The sequence below is a fragment of the Amblyomma americanum genome, chromosome 4 (assembly GCF_052857255.1).
Source record: "Amblyomma americanum isolate KBUSLIRL-KWMA chromosome 4, ASM5285725v1, whole genome shotgun sequence".
NCBI classification, from domain to species: Eukaryota; Metazoa; Arthropoda; class Arachnida; order Ixodida; family Ixodidae; genus Amblyomma; species Amblyomma americanum.
This window is the reverse complement of record NC_135500.1, coordinates 102,889,031-102,908,645: the sequence shown is the minus strand read 5'-3', so window position 1 is coordinate 102,908,645 and position 19,615 is coordinate 102,889,031. Positions and strand designations below refer to the sequence as shown.

General features: G+C 46.8%; 1 protein-coding gene across 1 annotated transcript in view; it reads right to left on the bottom strand.

Annotated features, from left to right (window-relative positions):
• Positions 1-17,377, bottom strand: part of LOC144129724 (uncharacterized) — a 32,496-nt gene extending 15,119 nt beyond the window's left edge. The window contains exons 1-8 of the mRNA XM_077663814.1: positions 17,306-17,377; positions 16,836-16,915; positions 16,110-16,201; positions 15,100-15,252; positions 10,495-10,626; positions 10,052-10,148; positions 5,853-6,926; positions 3,779-4,236 (exon numbers count right to left, since the gene is read on the bottom strand). Coding sequence (XP_077519940.1) covers positions 3,779-4,236; positions 5,853-6,926; positions 10,052-10,148; positions 10,495-10,626; positions 15,100-15,252; positions 16,110-16,201; positions 16,836-16,915; positions 17,306-17,377 — 2,158 coding nt within the window. The remainder of the gene's footprint in view (positions 1-3,778; positions 4,237-5,852; positions 6,927-10,051; positions 10,149-10,494; positions 10,627-15,099; positions 15,253-16,109; positions 16,202-16,835; positions 16,916-17,305) is intronic.
• Positions 17,378-19,615: the final 2,238 nt, after the last annotated feature.

Here is a 19,615-nt window from a genome sequence, read left to right as displayed (position 1 = left end):
TTACTTTACGTCTCTTGTAATTATGTCTGACAAAAGGAATGCTGTCTGTGACACCAGAATACAGAAACAGTACATAGATAACGAGAAAGTTGACAAATACATAAAAAAACACGGACTGGAATGCGCTTTTAGTGTTAGACCATGTTAGATTATATTCCAAGTTTACTGAAACATTTAAGACGATATACGCAATATCTTCTAAAATCATAACAATCAAACAAAGTAACCCTAATAAGAAATGGATCACGCGTGATATTGTTGAGTTGTGCTTTCAAAAAGACAAAGCATGGCAAAAGTGTAGAAAAGAACCTGACAATCAGGATTACAGGGCAGAATTCCGAATGTTGCGAAACGCAGTGACCGCAAAGTTACGCCAGGAAAAAAGGAAATACATGATGCGTCGATTTGCAGACAGCAAAAAGGACTGGAAAAAAACGTGGAGTACAGCAAACGAATTGATGGGCAGATCCAAAACAGATGGTGTCGATGATACCATCAAACGAAATTTTCCAAAGGAAAACCTTCAGACTTTGTGTGACAGGTTCAATAAAACTTTTATCGCTGCAGCTGAGAAACTGAGAACAACGCAAAGTGACCGACATTATGAATATGAACCGAAACGCGCATGCGCGCACTCTGCATATCTCCCAGCGATGTCTGAAATGGATCCATGGAATATAATAAGGGGCATGAAGAAGATTAAACCACCAGGGCTTGATAAAATTCGCTCTCGGGATTTGTGCACGAACTTCGAGATTATCAAACAGGTCCTCCTTAAGATATTGAATGGGATATTCGAAACAGGTATAATACCCAAAGAATTGAAAATTTCAATTGTGAGGCCGGTTTACAAAAAGGGTAAAAGAAATGACTGCACAAATTACAGGCCGATAGCGATATTGTCCACTATTGCACAAATAATGTAAAAGTATATTGTCTCTGTAATGCAATCCTTTTGCGAAAAGTATTCTCTGAATAACATGGCGCAATACGGGTTCACAAAAAATAAAAACACAACTTCTTTGCTAGAGGAATTCTCCGACTACATAACCGCATCAATAGAAAATAATAACGTAGTCTTAGCTCTATTTCTAGACCTAAGCAAGGCTTTTGACACGGTAGAACACAACTTATTACTAAAGAAATTAACGAAGCTAGGTTTCAGAGGACGCTTTTATCAATTCTTTGTAAATAATTTTTCCGACCGACTTCAGTGCGTTAAACTAGAAGAGACATGCAGTGAACTTCAAATAATAAAGTTTGGTGTGCCCCAAGGGAGCACCCTCGGACCGATACTTTTCAACATATATGTTTCCGACCTCAGCCTGCTACCACTGAAATCAAAAATTTTCCAGTACGCAGACGACACTGCAATTGCTTTGGAAATTCAGGATTATAATACGGGGTATCAAAGCTTTCAAGAGGATTTATCAGCGGTAGTAGATTGGTTCGCTCATAATTTAATTTTTATAAATACACAACAAACGAAATTAATGTGCTTCAGAAATCCTCATAAGGCGCTTTCATTAAATAAAGACATATATTTGCATTCTTCTAAGTGTAGTTCATGCATCTGCCACATTGCAGTTCGAGCCAGTGGTCAAGTATTTAGGAATTTTCTTTGACCAGCACCTATCCTGGAGTGACCATGTCATTTACGTTTGCAGAAAACTGAGGGCTTTCGCAGCCATGATGTATAACCTTCGAGGGAAAAGCCCTGTCAACATTCGAAGAACTGTATATAAGTCATTAGCCGAAACAATTATCACATACGGTATCACCTTGTATGGTACGTGTTCTGACCACAAGAAACAAAATATTAACGGAATAATTAAAAGAATTGTCAATAGCATAGCCTATGGAACGGAAAGGGAACATATAGAGACACATGAGAAATACCGCATAATAGGAATACTTCCAGTGCATCAGCTATTTAAGTATACTGTGTTGACCCGCTACTATTATTCTAACAATTTTAAGCTATTAGTAAAGAAAGATGTATCACTACGAAAAACTGAGAAATATGTTAAACCACGAGTCTTTACAAACTATGGAAAGAAAGCCAAGAATTAATATGTACCTCAGATATTCAATGAACTAAGTGAGATACTGTACGATTTAAGAACACGAGCTGTAATGCTGAGAGAAGTAAGGAAATGGTGTTCAACTTTGTATTGTAATGTGTGATTTTTTCCCACTCAAAACTTGTCGGATTTCTTTTTTTCGTTTATATTATAATTTCTCGTTTTTTATATTTGGCTTGGATGCACAACGCCCCTTGTTCTGTTTAGATGCTCACGTTTTCGACCGATTTCTTTTCGAGTGCCGGGTAATAAAGGGATATTGAACAACTTCAGCCGATTATTTTTCTTTGTAAGCGTTGATCCTCCAGCTGTTTCAGGTAATGTTAACATTAATCTAGCAGCAAAGGGCGCATTTATAGCTATGAAAATTTGATTCTTTTCCTCTCCACCCTCTCCCTTCAAATTGCAGAGGCAGATTTCCTTCTCTCCGCTTTGCCACTCGTCACCTCCCAATCTTTGTTCTTTCATCTCCCACTCAATCCAATGCCCTCCACAAGGGCGTCCTCCATAGCCGATGCAGCGTCGGGGCATTAAACGCTACATATCGCCTAAGAATGTCGTGGAGTGCACATCGCAGGTACTCTCACGCCCTTAGGAGCAGCGTATACAAGTACCTCTGCAGAGAAAAATTATAACAGCATCTTTTCTTTACTGATCTATGCGAAGAAACTTGGGGCTAACAAAACCGTTTCGAATTAAACTGAGTGCAGCACATCCAGATATAAATAAGAAATCCGGCTTTTCAGAAGGCTGTTCTGGGCATTCGCGCCTCTTCTTCAGCTCCATTGGTAGAAAACAAAACCGTCAGCTCCTACTGCGCATGCGCACTTCATGTTAGTGACAGTCACAGTTGGTCACAGGCGTAGCTGGGGCCTCGTCGAACCAGATCGCACCTGTGTTTCCCAGGTGCGTTTGTTTAAAGATTATGGCGGTCGATTTTTTGTCACTTCCCAGAGGCGGATTGATGCGCGTAACAGGCGTATTGATGGGCCTCACGTGAAAAGATACGTAGAGAGCGGACTGGGTTCTGAAATAAATACGAGTTAAACATACCACGATGAGGAAATAGACATGGTCAGGGTATGTAATGCCAAAGAGCGTGAGAACCAATAGATACATTGGGCAACTGAGCTGAATCCTAAAAGAGGTCAAAGTAGCGGAAAGCGGCGGGGCCAGAAAAATGAGCAGAAGAGTATTAAAAATTTGAAGAAATATTATACGAGCAGCTGGAGCAGGAGGGGGTTGATGTGTTTTTTCTACAGCAGGTGTAGTTATTGTGTTAATATAACTGTTATATCTAGCAGTAACGCCGAAGCGGCTAGGTTTCCCTCTAAGCCTGCCGATTGTAAGTCCTGTATTTTTCAATGCCGGTGCTTTTACAGATCAGTATGACCGAGCAGACATCTGCTCAGGTTGGTACACTGACACTGAATTTCCTGCGCGAAAGACAAGTATCTTGCTCGGGGTGTTTTTCAGGGCTGTGCATGAATTTTGATTTTCTGTATGGTTTTGGGCGATTCTGTATTTGAGGTGTTGCTTGCCGGCGCAATACAATATATTTTCCTTCAGTAAACTTCTGTTGCTACCCAGTGCTTGTCGTGTCTACTTAATGTCCTTGTCTTTCGCGCTCTGAATTCAAAACATGATTTCGTGTCATTTCAAGCTCATATGGAATGAAATCGCTTGCTCCAAACCTTTTTCCCTGAGAGCTGTAGTCGGAACGGGAAAGAAATGCTTGAGCGTAGGAGCTGGTGGTCCCGGCAAGTCAGTGTAACCCCAACGTGCTTTGATCATCCTAGCAACCTGCGCCTCGTTGTGACCCGCTTGCGCCGTGCCGCTGAAAACCAGTGCTGTGGGCGCGACGTCGCTGGAAGATGCGTCTTCCAGAGCGGCGGCCATGAACTGCTCCACCAAGCGGGCGTCCTTCTCCCTGGCGGCAGCGCCTTCCTTCGGGGGAGGCTCGGCCGCCCGCAGCGCAGCGCTCTCGATGTCCGGCCTGGGCAGCAGCTCGTCGCTGGACGAAGATGACGTTAAGAAAGAGAGCGCGACGGACGCCGACTCCGAAAGGGGGCCTTCGTCCACGAAGGGAGTGCCCACACCAAGGCGGTTGCGCTCGGCGAGCGTAGGAGACTGCCTGGGGACTGCCGGGTCCCTAGGTAGATGAACAGCAGCAAGGAGGTGGGATTGAATTTCAAGGTGCTCTTTCAGAAACACGGACAATATTCATGATTGGGCGTTGAATAGAACTTGCCCGCGAGAGCATTGTGAACGTTGCATCAAGCTGGGTGCTTTGGCCACCGCATTATTTGCTAAGATTTGCTGCATGTTTGCCTGCAAACAGAGCGCCGCAACAAGAGACGAATGAGGGAGGGCAAGCTTTTCTGCTCCCTTTCTCGTTCTTTGTCGCGGCGCTTTGTTTGTAGTCAAGCAATGTACCAACTAGCTCAACTCTCCGCTTTTCTGCTGCATGTGTTTCTTAGGGGTAGCAGAAAAGCATAAAACGCGTAGCGCAACCTCGCATGGCACATGTTTGTATAATCTGCCCGTATATTAGGTCATCGTATAGGAGAAACGAAATTATTAGGACCCGCTTTAGTTCAGTGGCCATGGAGTCTGGCTGCTGCTCTCAACGTCGCAAAGTCAGTCTCGGCCGCGGCGACCGTATTTTGGAGGTGAAATACTAGAACACTTGCGTGCTGTGCGATGTCGGCGCTCGTTAAGAACCCCAGATGGTCGAAATTAAACTGCATACCTCCTACGGCGTCGCTCATGGCCCGTGCCCAGCTTCAGGGGGTCGAATACTAACAAATTTATTAAGGGGAGGAAGGAGAGAGGAATGTTTTAGTGGCCATCTATACCGACCTCCCCACCCCCTTTTTTTTTCTGCGGAGGTATATTCAAAAACGTGCATTGCGCATTCCTGACACCCCCGTCCCCCTTACAAGAGTTGTCCGTAGATCGGCTTCTGCCCGTTAATGAGAGCATTATAATAAGCGTTCGTTGCATTCCCACTAACTGCCGACATTGCAAATTCTATTGCAGTGATGCACGCCGCATTAAAGTCAAGAGTGAAGAACGCAAATCTGCGTTCTTTTCTGGTTGATCTGTATTCAGTAACTAATACTGTAATGGAGAAAAGTTGTGCCGCGTGACACGTTCTTATCTCCACGCTAAAATTTTCAAAGGTATCCACAGTGATATGCGTCCCACAGGACGGGGTCATATAGCACTTCAGGCTTCAGTTCGAATTCACACTCACGGTAAGTTTATTCCGTTATTCACAAGCATCGTTCGCCCTCTGGGCAACGCAACGCGAAATAAACAGCAGCCGCTTTCTTCAGCCACGGGGTCAAGCTGGACGGTTAGGTGACCATCACAGATATGAATGTACGAATGCAAATAAATGGACGTACGAAGGCAAACTTCCATAGTTTCTTCCTTATGTTTTGGACACGGTATAGCATGTGTCTGGAATCTGGGGTTCAATGTCCCGTAGGTGGATTTGGGGCTATAAGCGACGCTACAGTTTAAGGCTCCGGTTTAATATCGACCCCCTAGAATTATTTATTGTCTATTCGTATTGCACCGCACACGGGTAGTATTTACGATGTGCCTCCATCAAAATGCGACCACCGCGGCGATGCTGCGATCCCGCGTACTTGACCTCCTCAGGCGAACACCAAACCTATTGAGCCCCAGCACCGATCTGCTTCCGACATCCCTGATTTGACCACGAGCAAAAACATGGCACAAGCGTCAATTTCGCACCTACTGTCTACGGCGTTGTGATAGTCGGCCCTCGATGCTAGCAAGTCGTTCATTGCGGCGAATGGTGGCGCTGACTTCCCTTGATCACGGTGCCCACTCACGCCCTCTTTATCTTGCGCAGAAAGAGGCCGCGCACTCTGCGACTGCCAGCGAGCTCCGGCCTTTAGTGAGCCCAGCCCCAGGCCACCCTGGTCTACACGGGAGCTGGATTCGAGCTTCTTCGGGGTTAGAAAAGACACGGATCGAACGCCATCCTGCGACTTGTAGTTATCCGAGACAAGCGCCTTCGAAGAGGCCTCGTCAGCGAACGTGACGCCCTTGCTTTGGCGGCGAGAAAACCGGAACTCGGTAAAACCAGGCGAGTCTTTTCCATTGTCTTGTAGATGCATGCCATCATTTCTGCCACTATTCGCTGAAGACGGCAATGGCGCGCTGATTCCGAGCACATTCTCACGGCTAGTCGCCAATGTCCCCCACTCGATGGGTAGCGAAGCGCTGCGCTCTTCACGGTTGTGGTCAGCCTTCCGAAAGCGGCTCATCTCCCGTGGCTGCGAACCTGGCAGGGGAATGAGGCTGCCCTGACGCCCGAACGGAGGCTTTGACAGCGCAGCCGTCGGCGCGCTCTTGTCCTCTCGGTGGATGCGTATGATGATGCCGTCGTCGTCCGCACTGTCGATGCTCGAAGTGAGCAGCTTCTCCACGAGCCGTGACGTGGAGAGTGGCGGCGGTGACTGCAGCGACGACTGCTTAGAGGCCCCGGTCGGTGTGGCGGCCGCCGAGCGCAGCGCCGTGGTCGTACTCATGAGTTCCGGAGAGAAGGAGTTCGCCTTCAAAGCGCGGTCTGGCGGCCAACGAATGAGACGTGGAAGCGGAGGCGCGGCCGTGCGGCCCACATTGCTCTGGGAGGACGTTCGACGCCGCCCGTAGTGGTGCGTCACCATCGGTGGCCGCGTCCGGATAGATATTGAAGTGGTCGCAGTCCTGGACCGAGATCTGCCACGCGCCGTGTTTGGATGCTCCCATTGTCGATCCCGATCGCCCTGGGAGCCTGCGGTTTTTCTGTCGGAGAACAGTCTGCTGAAGCACACGGAAAAAAAAAGAGAACACTTGTTGGAACCAATGGCACTCCTGGCCTTCATTGGAGATTATCAACATCAGCCTACATGCCTACAAGGCCTCTCACACATCCCCCAAATCAACCTTGTTCTGGGCCAGCTACGACCACCATCCCCGAACACTTCCTAATCTTATCCGCACCCCCCCCCCCGCGATTCTCTGTGACTTCCCCTGCTGCGCTTGCCCTCTTGAAACTCTCTCCGTTACATTAATAGCAATCGGCTATCTTGCCGTGGTATTACATATACCCTGCTCAAGCCCATTTCTTTTTGATTTCACTAAAATATAATGAACTGACGTTTCTCCCCTGATTCATTCTGCTCACCTCCTGTCTCTTAGCATTAGAACTATCAATTTGCTTTCCAAAGTTTGCTGCGCTGTTCTCAAATTAAGTTAGAGCCTTTTCTTTCGCCTCCCAGTGACCAACCTATATAGGCTAGTCCTGGAAAGATACATCTGTTAAATATTTTATTTTTGGTCAAAGGTTTCGGAGAACCCCCAAAGTAGAGAAGGTTTGTAATAACTCATTCTTATCCACCTAAGCACACGGCTGCAAAGGAAAGCTGTGCACCTTCTACAGAAACCCTACAGAAAACTATACCTGGTATAGTTTTGTCTTTTTTGTCTTCTTTAGTTTTATCTGCCAGTTCTGTCACTGTCACCGGCATCTATTCTTTTTTTATTTCTGTCATTGTATTCTCTTGATATGACGAAATAGCAGCTGATAGGTGGCACCAGGAGCACGGACTCTTGTACGGTGGCACCAGCGGTACAAGAGAAAAAGAAAGAAAAAGAATAAAAAGAATGAAAGAATGTATAAATACTTCTTTCGGTCAGTAAAGTTTCAGTGCAAGTTTAGCGTCGTCCTGTTTTATCTCACTGTCCGTGTCTGTGTATATGCGCTAGTCAACATTTCTGATTACAACCAGCGAGCTCATTGATAGCCTAAGCAGTGATAAGGGCAATAAATCGGAGCATGTGGTGTCGCTCGAAGGCAGTAAGTTGAACAATAGGGAGTAAAAGAAAGGTTGCATAGCTCGTCAGCCCAATTAATGTATCAAAAGTCATGTGTATGCTCATACACTGCAAAGAAATAATCTTATAAAAGAATCTCGACACACTGTCATTGCAGAAGCAAAATGTGCAAAGGCTCACACACTAAATTCTGCAGCAAGAAGAAAGACTTGAAATAACGTCTTAAAGGGAAGCGTTTGCAAAAGGAGGCCAGGCGGCAGTAAAGAAAAGTAAAAAAATACACGCATGCATTAAGTGCTCTAGATTCCACGTAAGAATGCAAGGCTGTATGGTTAAATTAAATCTATATCTGGTTTCGTTGTAGCATATACTGAAGAGGAACCGCTATAGGATCAACGAAGCAGATTGATCGAATACCTAAAACTGATCATGACTTTATAATATTGCGCTGTTTCTTATAATGAACCGCCATTTATCATTAAAGGCACGCTGGCCTCTGGGCTGCCTACATGGCAAGCTCGTAACTTAGGACCTCAACAAGGGTTAGTGACCGTGCACAATCAGAGGGCAAACCTAGAGCCAAACTCCTAAGTCCAAACTGAGATTGATATCAGTTCGCAACAGGATGCCTTGCAAAAAATAAAAATAATCTTCTCTTTTCACGCGCTCAGCTACTGCTGCTGTAGACACGTTGACCAGAAAATACAACAAAGCTAAATGTAAACAGCGAGTAATATGTGTTTAAATACTCTTTTCCGTTAAGTTGCTTACGTTCCAGTGATCTACCTCAAAGCCATAATACGCGGAATACCAACATGTTTCCCATTATTCAATTTCAGTGGTAGTATTTTTTTTTGTAATGTTAGCATCTCTCCGGCGAGAAAAGTGTTGCCGAATGGCAATTCTCTGATGGCGTAGTGAATTAGGTTTGAGCTCATGGACACAAAAATGCATTTAATGTCAGCAATTTCCGGCTTATTGCAATGTGCAATCCAGCGTAAAATGAAAGGGACCAGTAAACAGAAAGATAGGTTCATTTATATTCTTTACACATTGGCGATTTGTCTAATGGGCGGTGCAGTACAGACGGCCTCTTCTTGGCACTGATGAAGAGAATACACAAAGACGTTGCGGACAACAGGAAACTGAGCTTCAAAGACAAACTTTTCATAGCGGTACAGACAAGATTCGCGTCCCAAATGAGTGAACGACTAGTACACAGCTACATGAGCTCACAATCGTCCATTACAGCTTCATGCACACAGAATAAAACGCGGGATTTGTCTAGACCGGTGCACGAACTCTGACCGACAGCCGAATCTGACTTACATCGCACTGGTGTTTAAGACTTGCGCCTCTGTCACGGTTCCGCATGCATTTGTTTTTCATATGCTACACCCCCTCTCATCAACCGCAACACCAGTCACGAGTGAGGCAATAAGGAGGTTAGCCCCTGTAGACGCGCAAAGGTGCACCGAATTAGCCTGCTATTGTTCGAAGCGACTACGGTGTCCCGAAGGAGCACGCAGTAACGTGCGAAAGCCTGTGATTGTCTTTTCCCGTTTTTTTTTCACTGCCCTCTTCGTGAAGGAAGCTGCCGTCCACATGACAAGGCTGTGGCCTTCAAGTACACTCGAGAGTTATATTTTTCTCTTTTTGTGCGGGCGAACCGGAAACGTTCTAATCACTCGAGCGGCCTTACAGGCACGAAAGGTGTATATTTATTAAGCATGACAAGATAAAATTGTTTGCTTCGTAACGTCGATAGTCAGCATCAACTTACATCACCAAACCGGCTGTTCGGATATATAGATATGTATTTTGCTTAAGTAGTCATGATTAAATGTCATCCCGCATGAGAATCAAGGATTTTAACGTGACCTATTCTTGGTAAGGCCTTATGCTGAGGTTAGTATGGGAAAATTGAATTACCCCCACAGTATTTTATTTTTTATATCTCTTGATTTGGTTGGTACTCGTTGTATCATTACGCTTTCCAGAAGGCTCGCTATTATCTGAAATTCGGTAAAAGACACAACATGCAGGAAGAAAAATTCTGAGCAGTCTGCTAACGCAAGTGTCACGGTAGACAGAAACAATTAACATACCTCCGAAAGATGAAAGCCGCTCCTAATGCAAGTGTGGTGATAAGCAGAATGGTAGTTGGCGTCACCGCGGCGATAAGCTTCGTCATGGACTGTCGGGCTGGAAATCAATGCGAAAATTCGTTGAGCATGTCAATGTATGCGATCGCACATCGGCGGTCAGCTATTCCACCCCTATATTCGTGCTTTAGGCAGCGCTGAGAAGTTGGTATTAATGCTGCAGATAGCTTGACAGCTACCACAATTTGGTACACGGGTCGTATGGGGAATTTCGGGACTGATATAATTGTAGGAGTCTTGATAAAGAAAACGAAGTCCAACAATCTCTCTTCGTCCGAGCAAAGCTATTACGAAACGTGTCGATTAATCGCACGTTATGATGCAGCCATGTAAAGCCTATTGGACATGTGGAACAGCGCACACAACTAGGTATGCAGTTTACTCACGCTCCAGGCAGTCCCCGTTGCCCCTCAACTCGAAGGGCAGCGGGCAGTAGCAGAGGAAGTCGACACAACGCAGGTTGGCGCTCCAGTGGCTGCACTCCTCATGGTAGCGACACGACTCGTACAGGGACTTGGCTGCGCATGGATCGGTGCACGCGGGCACAGCATTGTAGGTCTGTTGGCACCAAGCGCAATACAAGTGCACTCATCGTGGAGAGATATTGGCCTAATTTTTCTTATGGTTACCATCGGAACAACGTGGCCTGAACCTGAGCAGCATACCTTGGGGACAACGGGTCAAGAGGAACCTATGAGATCCGTGACGCGCATCCACGAATAGCTCATGGATGTAGTTTTCTGTCCTTTCCTTTATCCTTTTTGTGCGATGTTGGTGCCAATTTGCTTCGCTCGCTTCAATGCGAATGAGCCCAGAATCTTCTTTCGCCAAGAGCTGCGGCCTCCCAAGTCAGTCTTCGAACATACAGGCAACGGTCGGCTGACATTGTCCTTGCGGATATCGTACTGCCACGTCCTTTTGAATATATTTTGGAGCGAATGGTGCATCGTCCTCAGTCGCGCCCGTAGAACAACATTGCTGCTGCGTTGCCAACTCTCGTACTACAGCAACCGTGTAAGCTACTTTAGTGTCCAGCGACACAAACATTTGTGCCCCTCAAGGCAAAAAAATAAACGCTGCCACGTGCGAAGCTCAGAGAAAACCGAACACATTAGCATAACGTTCACCATCCCTGTGTCGAAACGCGTGAGCACATGGACGGTAAAAAAACGCGAAGTTGCGGCGCGAACTGATGGGGGCGGAAGAAAAATAATGGTACGCTAACACATTTACTGCGTCTGCATTAAGGCCCCTTTTAACAATACCAAAATTGAACGGCGAACACTTGGAGCATGCGCCAGGAGGAGGCAAATGCGCGTCACGGAGAAGACGATATATTGAAACACTTTATATGTGTCCTGTCAGAAATGATGCAGCTTACAGCCGCTACCGTTAACACGCTTGCCTTTAAATAGTTAGTACACGCGCGGCGCACGTACGCATTGCGCGCCTGGCGAGAGCGGCAGCGGTGTAAACGGTAATGGTAAGCTAAGACACTATACTGGCGCTATCGATACATCCAATTGATGTACCTTTCAGCTGGCTGCTTTCTTTCATCGCCCATTCAAACTATTGCGCTGTTACAGCTGCACTTTCGGTAAAATATGCTGCCGTCGCAGTGAATAATAAATTCATGGCAAGCAAGTATCGTGCTGGAAAGGAGTCATAATGTAAGGCCGTGTGTCTGCGCGTAGCTAGGAGGAGACAAACGAATCATGCATGCCTATTTATGGTCGCTGTTAGAATGGATTTGCCTGGCGCCAGCAAGGAAGGAAAAAACATTATATGGGCCAGCACTAAGTGCCCAGTGAAGAACAGAGCTTGCTCCGCCAAAACCCCCTGATGACCTCCCAAGACCGAGTGAACCCAAGCACTCAAGTAAGAGGAGGGTAAGGGAAATAAGGAGAGGTGGTGGTGGTGGTGGTGGTGGTGGTGGTGGTGGTGGTGGTTGTGGTAAACATTTTTTTATTTATAAGAAGGTGTTTGGGCCCAGGCCCTATTGCCCAGGTCCTCACAAATCTAGGTAGAGCTCCTATTCCGGAGTCCCAATGGTGTCTAGCGCCGCTCGCGCCCTAGCGACCAAGGTCCGTCGGGACTGCAGGTCACGGCAGCTGAGCAGCGCCGCCTCCCAGGCCTGCCTAGAAGGGTGGGAGATGAAGGATTGGGAAGGGTGGGGATTGGAAGGGCAGCCCCAGACCATATGGAAAACGTCCGAAAACGTCGCTCCGCACAGCCTGCAGCTACGATCAAATTCTGAATTGAAGTGTTTCAGTAGGGCCGGGCACAGCACTGTATTTGTAAATATTTTGAGAAGAAGCCATTCGTCTGCTCTCCGGAGACCCTTACAGGGTTCCGGAAAACGACGATGACTGACCTTATATTATGTAGTGATGTCTTTGAATGTAATTAGAGATTGGGTAGGCTCGGAGTAGGCTTCCTGAGCAAGTGTGAGTGCCTGGGGAGAGAGCGCGCGGGCCGCCTGATCGGCTAACTCATTGTTCTGGAGTCCTTGGCGGCCGGGAGCCCAGATGAGATTACACTTGGGAGGGTCGCTGGACCGACAGCAATTTTGTAGATTGCGCCAGGCGAGAGGAGGTATCCAATCCAGCTCATAGTTCCGACAGGCCCCATTCGAGTCGGTAATGATGTGTTTCACTTGTGGGAGAGAGAGTTCGAGCCCAATCGCGATTTCCTCCGCGTGTGTTGTGCTGTAGGCGCGTAAAGTGTGTCCTGCCACTGTGGTGTTGTCGTGCACCACTGCTGCGGTGAACCCGCCCCCCCCCCCCCCCTCCAGTGAGGACCGGCAATGTCCACGTAGTACACGTGTTATTGTCGGCCATAATTATGCTCCAGTTCTTCCTCACACACCTGTCGACGGCCATTGTTGTCAGTGTGTGACACGTTGCGGGGAATGGGTCGGACCCAGAGGGCGCGTCTCAAGGGTTCTGGCGCTCGTACCCGTTCCTCAAAGGTGATGGTGTGTTGGAAGTGGAAAGGTAATGAAAGCTGCTACATGAGTAGAGAATGTCTTCTGTATCTGCCTTGATCTCTGAACAGTTCAGATCGTGAGCCGTGTCATCCCAAACGAAGTTGTAGAGTGTTAGAGGAGTGAGGAAGGTGTTAGCTTGAATTTTGCGAAGGTCTTTTGCTTGTTCCATGTTCAGTGACGGGTGAGGTTGGTGCAAAGTTGTGCGATTTTCTTTGGTGTTCTGACAGTGTTCGCCTATTTGCTTTTTGTACGTTGCGGTGTATTCCAGTGACGTTGGATTTAGCCAGAAGATCAATGCACCCGGTCCCGGATGTTAATTTCGCGAGCCCGTGGATGAACCAACTTTCTTCCCTTCATCCTAACATGACCAGGTATCCAACGCAGGGTGATTTTAATGCTCGGATTGCTGCTGTAGGATTCTACTAGAGTGTCATGTAGGCGGGTTTCCAGTAGCCTGCGTTGTGTATTGCGGATGGATCTGCTGGAGTCGGTATAATTTGCTGAACTCGGCGCGCATGTCGACGTAAGTAGTCTGGTGTTTAGTGAGTAAAGATACTTCCTGTCTGGCATATCTTATCACGTTAGTTTCTGGAGTGGTTATGTTGGGAGCGTTGGCAAGTGGCCCACCTGTGCGGGAGATTGGTTCTGCTTTGCCGGATGCATATACTTCATACGCGTATGGCCTCATATTAGACCATGTTCTCCGTTCTCCGTGTATGTCGTTATACATGTGCTGCCTTTGCGGGGATGGTTTGCATGGTCTTGACGTCGACTGTCAAGAAAATATGACGTCATGTTATTTAGTATGTTTGGAAATACGATGTTGCGCGGTAGCTGAGGGCGTTGGTTAACTGGTGTCAGGTCGATGGGGGGATGCCTGCTCGATTCAGGATGTCGCATACTTGCTCTGTACAAGACAAGCGCGATTTTTGCCTCTCTCTATGTTGTTCTCTTAGTTCGGCGAGGGTGAGAAAGAGGCCGGTGTGTTGAAGTCGCTGATTTCAGGTGTATACGGGTAGACCCAGAATGGCCCTGTGAAGGTTGCTTAGTGAGAATTCTATCTTTCTGGTTTGTGTTTGCCTTGGCTTCAGATACGGGGCAGTGTACAGAAGTTGGCTGTACACGAGTGCAGGGGCGAGCTGTGTTACTTGTTTTTCTCTAAACTCGTGTTTTCTGCAAGGGATCCATAGGAACAGATGTGTGAGATCTCGACAGTCTCTTTTAAATTATACAACGTTAGCGTTTCCATTGCTGTTGTCGTGTATTATGAGTCGGGGCAGTCTGTACGGTGTCACCTTTGTTACTCTTTTGCCGAGTAGGGTGAGTTGTAACAGGGCGTTGGTTTTCTTTTGTTATTGTGTTGATTCATCAGGAGGAGTTCCGGTTTTGATGCTGAAGATTGGAGTCCGGCTTCGAGTAAGTGATCCACAATTGCGTCTATGCTTTCCTGGAGGGTCATTTCATCGTCCCCTCGGCATCTGGTTTCACTCCACAGGATAACGTCGGCAGCTAATGCCTGTGAACACATTTTCACGTTCCTCAACAACACATTCAAATGCCGCGGCGAATATAAATAAAGGTGTTTTGATTCGTCCAACGCTAGGTATGTGTTGTCCCACCAGTGCTCTCAGCGAATAGAAGTGCGGTAAAACAGAATGAATTGGAATTTTCAATCGCTTTGAACGATTAACACTGGCACATCTGGCACGTTCAATGCAAACGAGGCGAAAAAGACGCTGCAAAATCCGGTTTCCACTTAAAACAACCTGATCAATGTGGACACGAATGTTGTTCCAGATAAATATGCGGAACAGATATTTTAGCAAGAACTTACGAGGAATCAAATAGATGTTTCTGCAACAAGGATTAAGAGGGTAAAAAAAAACAAAAATGCCATTTTCAGACCGCAGCCGAAGAAGGCTTCGGACTATGGGTAAGCGTTGTCCTCACGCTTAGCAGACACCATCACGGGACCGCATAGGCACGTAGAAGTGCACGAAACCTGGCAGGCAGGTGTCCGCTCCATCGTCGCGGACTCTAACCGGCGACTCGGGGGCGCACGTGCACTGCCACTCCTGGCAGGAGAGGCCCCGACTCGCCAAGCAGTCGCCGTCACGGGCACACGGCAGGCCCAGGCCCCGGAGCTGTTCTGCCTCTATATCACGTGGAGGTAGGCACCGGGAATGCAACCGCGGTTACAACGATACACTTACTGCAATGCGATTCCAAAAAGAACGTGAAAGAGCAAAAAGCGAACACAGGGTAAGTTCGATTTTCTAAACGTATAACGTACTGGATGCAGTTTCGACTGCAGTGCGCTATGAGGGGGAAAGTAAGAAGAGTTTGCTAGAGCTCTTCGAAAAGATGCTTCATTCTAGGGGCCTCTATATAAAAACAAAATTTTAGTCAGCCCCCAATATTTTTTGTTTATGTATTTATTTCCCTACAGGCCTTTCCAGGCATAACATCATGTTCCTGAAGAAAACTTCATACTGGGAAAGCGGGTACAATAAAACTGATCCCTCTGCGGTGGGATAAGTAATTGAGGATAAATATGTCAAAGATAAAACTCCTGAATGTCAAGCCATGAAAAAGAAAAGTAATACTCATCTCCACACCCTGTTGTGCTACAACCATGAAAATTAGACGCGCCTGGTCATGCATTGAGTGGTGATTATTGGAGCATTACCGGCCAGCGTTACGCCACTATACAAGCCAGTTTCTTTGTAGGCAGCCATACACCTCCCAAAATGATACTCGTTCAGTTTTGGTGCAAGCCTCGGTGCACTGCGCATCAAGTTCGAATATAACTGCAGTGTGTTCTCTGGCTCCCGCTGCGCACCCTTCTTACCTTATTTTAAGACCACATTTTTCCTCTCCATTCATCGCTGCATTGTTGTAAACCAAGAATATAAACCCAGCATGCGCCGTGGACGCACATCGCTCCCTTTCATAGCATCCTGTTATCTTAGGGATAACACCACCAAAAGACTACAAGAGAATGGGACATGCCTTGTTCCGATCCCGTCGTCGTGGCTGTGACGTTGGCCCTCGTAGCTGCCGTCGTGGCCTCGGCTTCAGGCGCGTCGCCTCCCAATGGGAGCCTGCGTCGGGCGTTATTTCTCGCCAGCTGCCCTGTTTTGCCGTGTACCGAAGGGTTTCTTTTTATTACTCAGCCTACTTGGCAGCTACATTGTCAATACATGCGCGCCGTTTATGCTTGCACATTTTTCTCTATGCTGACTTGCCGTGCTTGTGGGTTCTCGCATGTAATAAAGAACAGAAAAACCGGATACAAAAGAAACTCAGTGGGATCGGCGAGAATGCTCTACAAAAGCAATTATTTTACTTGCGCTGCACCTCCAGAAGGCACCTTAAAAAGTGCGCTGTCTATTTTAACAGTATCAAGCTCCGCAGTTCCACTAGCGCCATATAAGAATCCTGCCCACCCTTCATGGTTAGAAATTAATAGCCGCCACATGAGAATAACTGTCCTGCAATAAAATTCATACTGTCGGCGAATTGACGTTTACATTCGAAGCACATAACCAGTTAAAATCCTTCGCATGTAGATAAACTCACCTGAAATATCTTCTCTTTCCGCCTGTACCCGCTGCAGCCACAATGCTCTGAACAGCCCTTCTATCTAATTAAAACGCTGGACGACCATTTCATATTGCCCTTGACTACCCTAGGTGAGAGAAAGTCACTCTCTTGCATTCTTCTTGGCGCACTTACGGCACATCTCCGGCGTTTCCTTCGGTATATGTAGGCTGCAGTAGGCACAGAGCAGTGGTGACGAAGGCTCTTACGTAGACCTGCATTGAATAAATTATCTGACTGAACCTTCGGTACACGAATACAAGACAAATGCTCGTGTGCTGCCTTTAAGTTCTGGTGGTTTCCAACCTCCAGCACCCACCAGCTCGCTCAATGCACCAACGAGAAAGACTCCAGCATTAATCCTTAACAAAGCCCTCCCGCCTCATTTTTCTCTTGTCGCTACGCGCGACTAAAAATATTCTTCAAGAAATGGCTTCAGAAATGGTCTTCAAAAAACCTCACAGCACGTAGTGTATCCCTGACATATCTTCGGCTTCTGTCACAGGCCCCACCGTTTCTTAGTCCTCTTCCGCCCTTCAACCTGGATAGCTGGAACGGAACCCCCCATCGCAGAGAGGTTGCATGGCTCCATAGGAAATACTTACAAGGGACGGAGCGAAGTCGGTCATGACCGCCACTAGGCTGATTAAGTCTTCTTCTTCTTCAGCATATGGCATGTTTCTGGGCGACCGCCAGCTCTATCGGCGTTCTCTTCTTCTGTCAAACTGCGAGATATTTGTCCTCGCAACGAAAGATTGAATTTTTGGCAACGATAAAACAGCAACCTTGTCCCAGGTCGCTTGTAAGCGCGGCTATAATCTCTGGCTGACCATGCGGAGTCTCGACGTGGTCATTCAGGCTGCGCTGGTCTTCGACCTTTATTTTAGAGAGCCGGTAGCTCATTAGCGGTGGAAGGCGGTGCTTTGGTATGGTTTCTAGGGTGGTTCACGGGTTGCCAGGTGATCAGAGGTGGTGAGCTCGGGCGAGCACGTCCGCGCTCTCTCTTCCTGCTGGCACCTTGCTCACAGGAATCGCCAAGATGATAAACCTAAAGCTCGTGCACCCGTGCTGAGGTCCCCGGCTCAGCAGCAGAACGTCTTAGCCACTGAGTCGCGTATTTAATTTAGGCCGGACACAAGAGCGGTAGGCTAGAAGTTACGCGGCAGACGGTGCGGGGACTACTTTCTTTCATAGGACCGATCGGTTTCGTCAGGCACAAATGCGAGCGTACATCAGCTTGGTTTATTGTAAAATATTATTCGGAGATATTTTACTGGTCTTCCTCAAAAATCTTCTGGAATTTCGATGGAGGCGAAATTCTAGAGGCCCGTGTACTGTGCGATGTCAGCGCACGTTAAAGAACCCGGGTGGTCGAAATTTCTCGAGCCCTTCACTACGGCGTCCCTCATAGCCTGAGTCGCTTTTGGACGTTAAACCCTTATAAACCAAACCAAACCAAACCAATCAAAAAGCTTCTGTTGTCAGGACTTCAGTAGAAGATACTGGAAATTAAACTTTATTTCGGCCCGCAGAAGAGCGGTTTACTCTGTTGTAACTTCCTGCCCCGTCTTCTAGATCAGTTATTAATTACTGCTATGCTTGGTTTTATGCGGAACATGAACGCTTTGGAGCGTTACCGGATTTAACACAAAGCGTTTTTAACCGAAATGTCTAGCAGACAGGGAATCTCTAAATATAACCAGCAAAACAAAAACATAAATAAGAACTCACAGTGCGAAAAAGCTATCTTGGAGGGCACCTGCAATTACGTTTAAAAGCATTGCAAGAACAATTACCTTGTCAACAATCCAGCACCTGTCCTTGAAATAGGTTTTAGGTTTACGGGGTTCGACGTACCAAAGCGACTCAGAATATCGGGACACGGCAGTGGAGGGCTCCGGATACTTTCGACCACTCGGGGCTCTTTAACCTCCACTGACATCGGACTTAAAGCATGCTTCCAGCACGTTTCAAATACGTGAACAAATATGTATGTGGTTTATGTATATTGCCAATGTATTAAAAGTGCACTTTCTCAAATATGAAATTAATTTGTCTGAAGTGTACTTCAAATTTAACACACGGGCAGTTCTTTTAAATATACTTGAAGGACAGTTTTATCTCCCGTAGAACACTCCAGTGCTCGAGATGGCGTTTCGGGAAATGGCCTTTGCTTGTTGACAATTTATTGAAAGTGTACTTTTGAAAATACGACATCCGAAGTATACTTCAATTCTAACGAATGAGCTATCCGCGTAAACATATTTAGCAGCACACTTCAAGCCGCCATTGAACAGTTAGAGCTCGAAATCGCGTTTCGGGAAATGACATGTTGGCAGTGTACTTAAAGTGTACTTTCGTAAATACGAAATTAAATCGTCCAAACTATACTTGAATTCCAACGAATGAGCTGTCCGCGTAAACATATTTGCCGCACACTGGAAGCTGCCGTTCGACAACCTGGTGCTGGAAATTGAGCTTCGGGAAATCGCATTTGCATGTTGGCTATGTATTTAAAGTGTGCTTTCGTTTATACGAAATTATTTCGTCCAAAGTAAACATCAATTCTAAAAGTTGGGTAGTTCTCTACAGCAAATTTGCAGCGTACTTCAAAATTCCGTGGAACAACCTAGTGCTCAAAATCACGTTTGAGGGAACAGTGCAAACTCTCCCTTTTCTGTTGTACATTCGCTTACGGTAACGTCTAGCAGAAAGACAATCACCACCTATTTAAATTACGTGTGTACAGCGTGATAGCATTTCAAAAGTAAGGGCGCCATGCGCACTTCCGGGCCCGAACATGCCAGCGAAAAGGTCCCCCACTGGCATGGCCGACCGGCTCCCTTTGAAGCGCATGTATTTGTTGGTTAACAATTCGAATCCTGACCGATGCCTGACGCAGGTTAAGACTGACA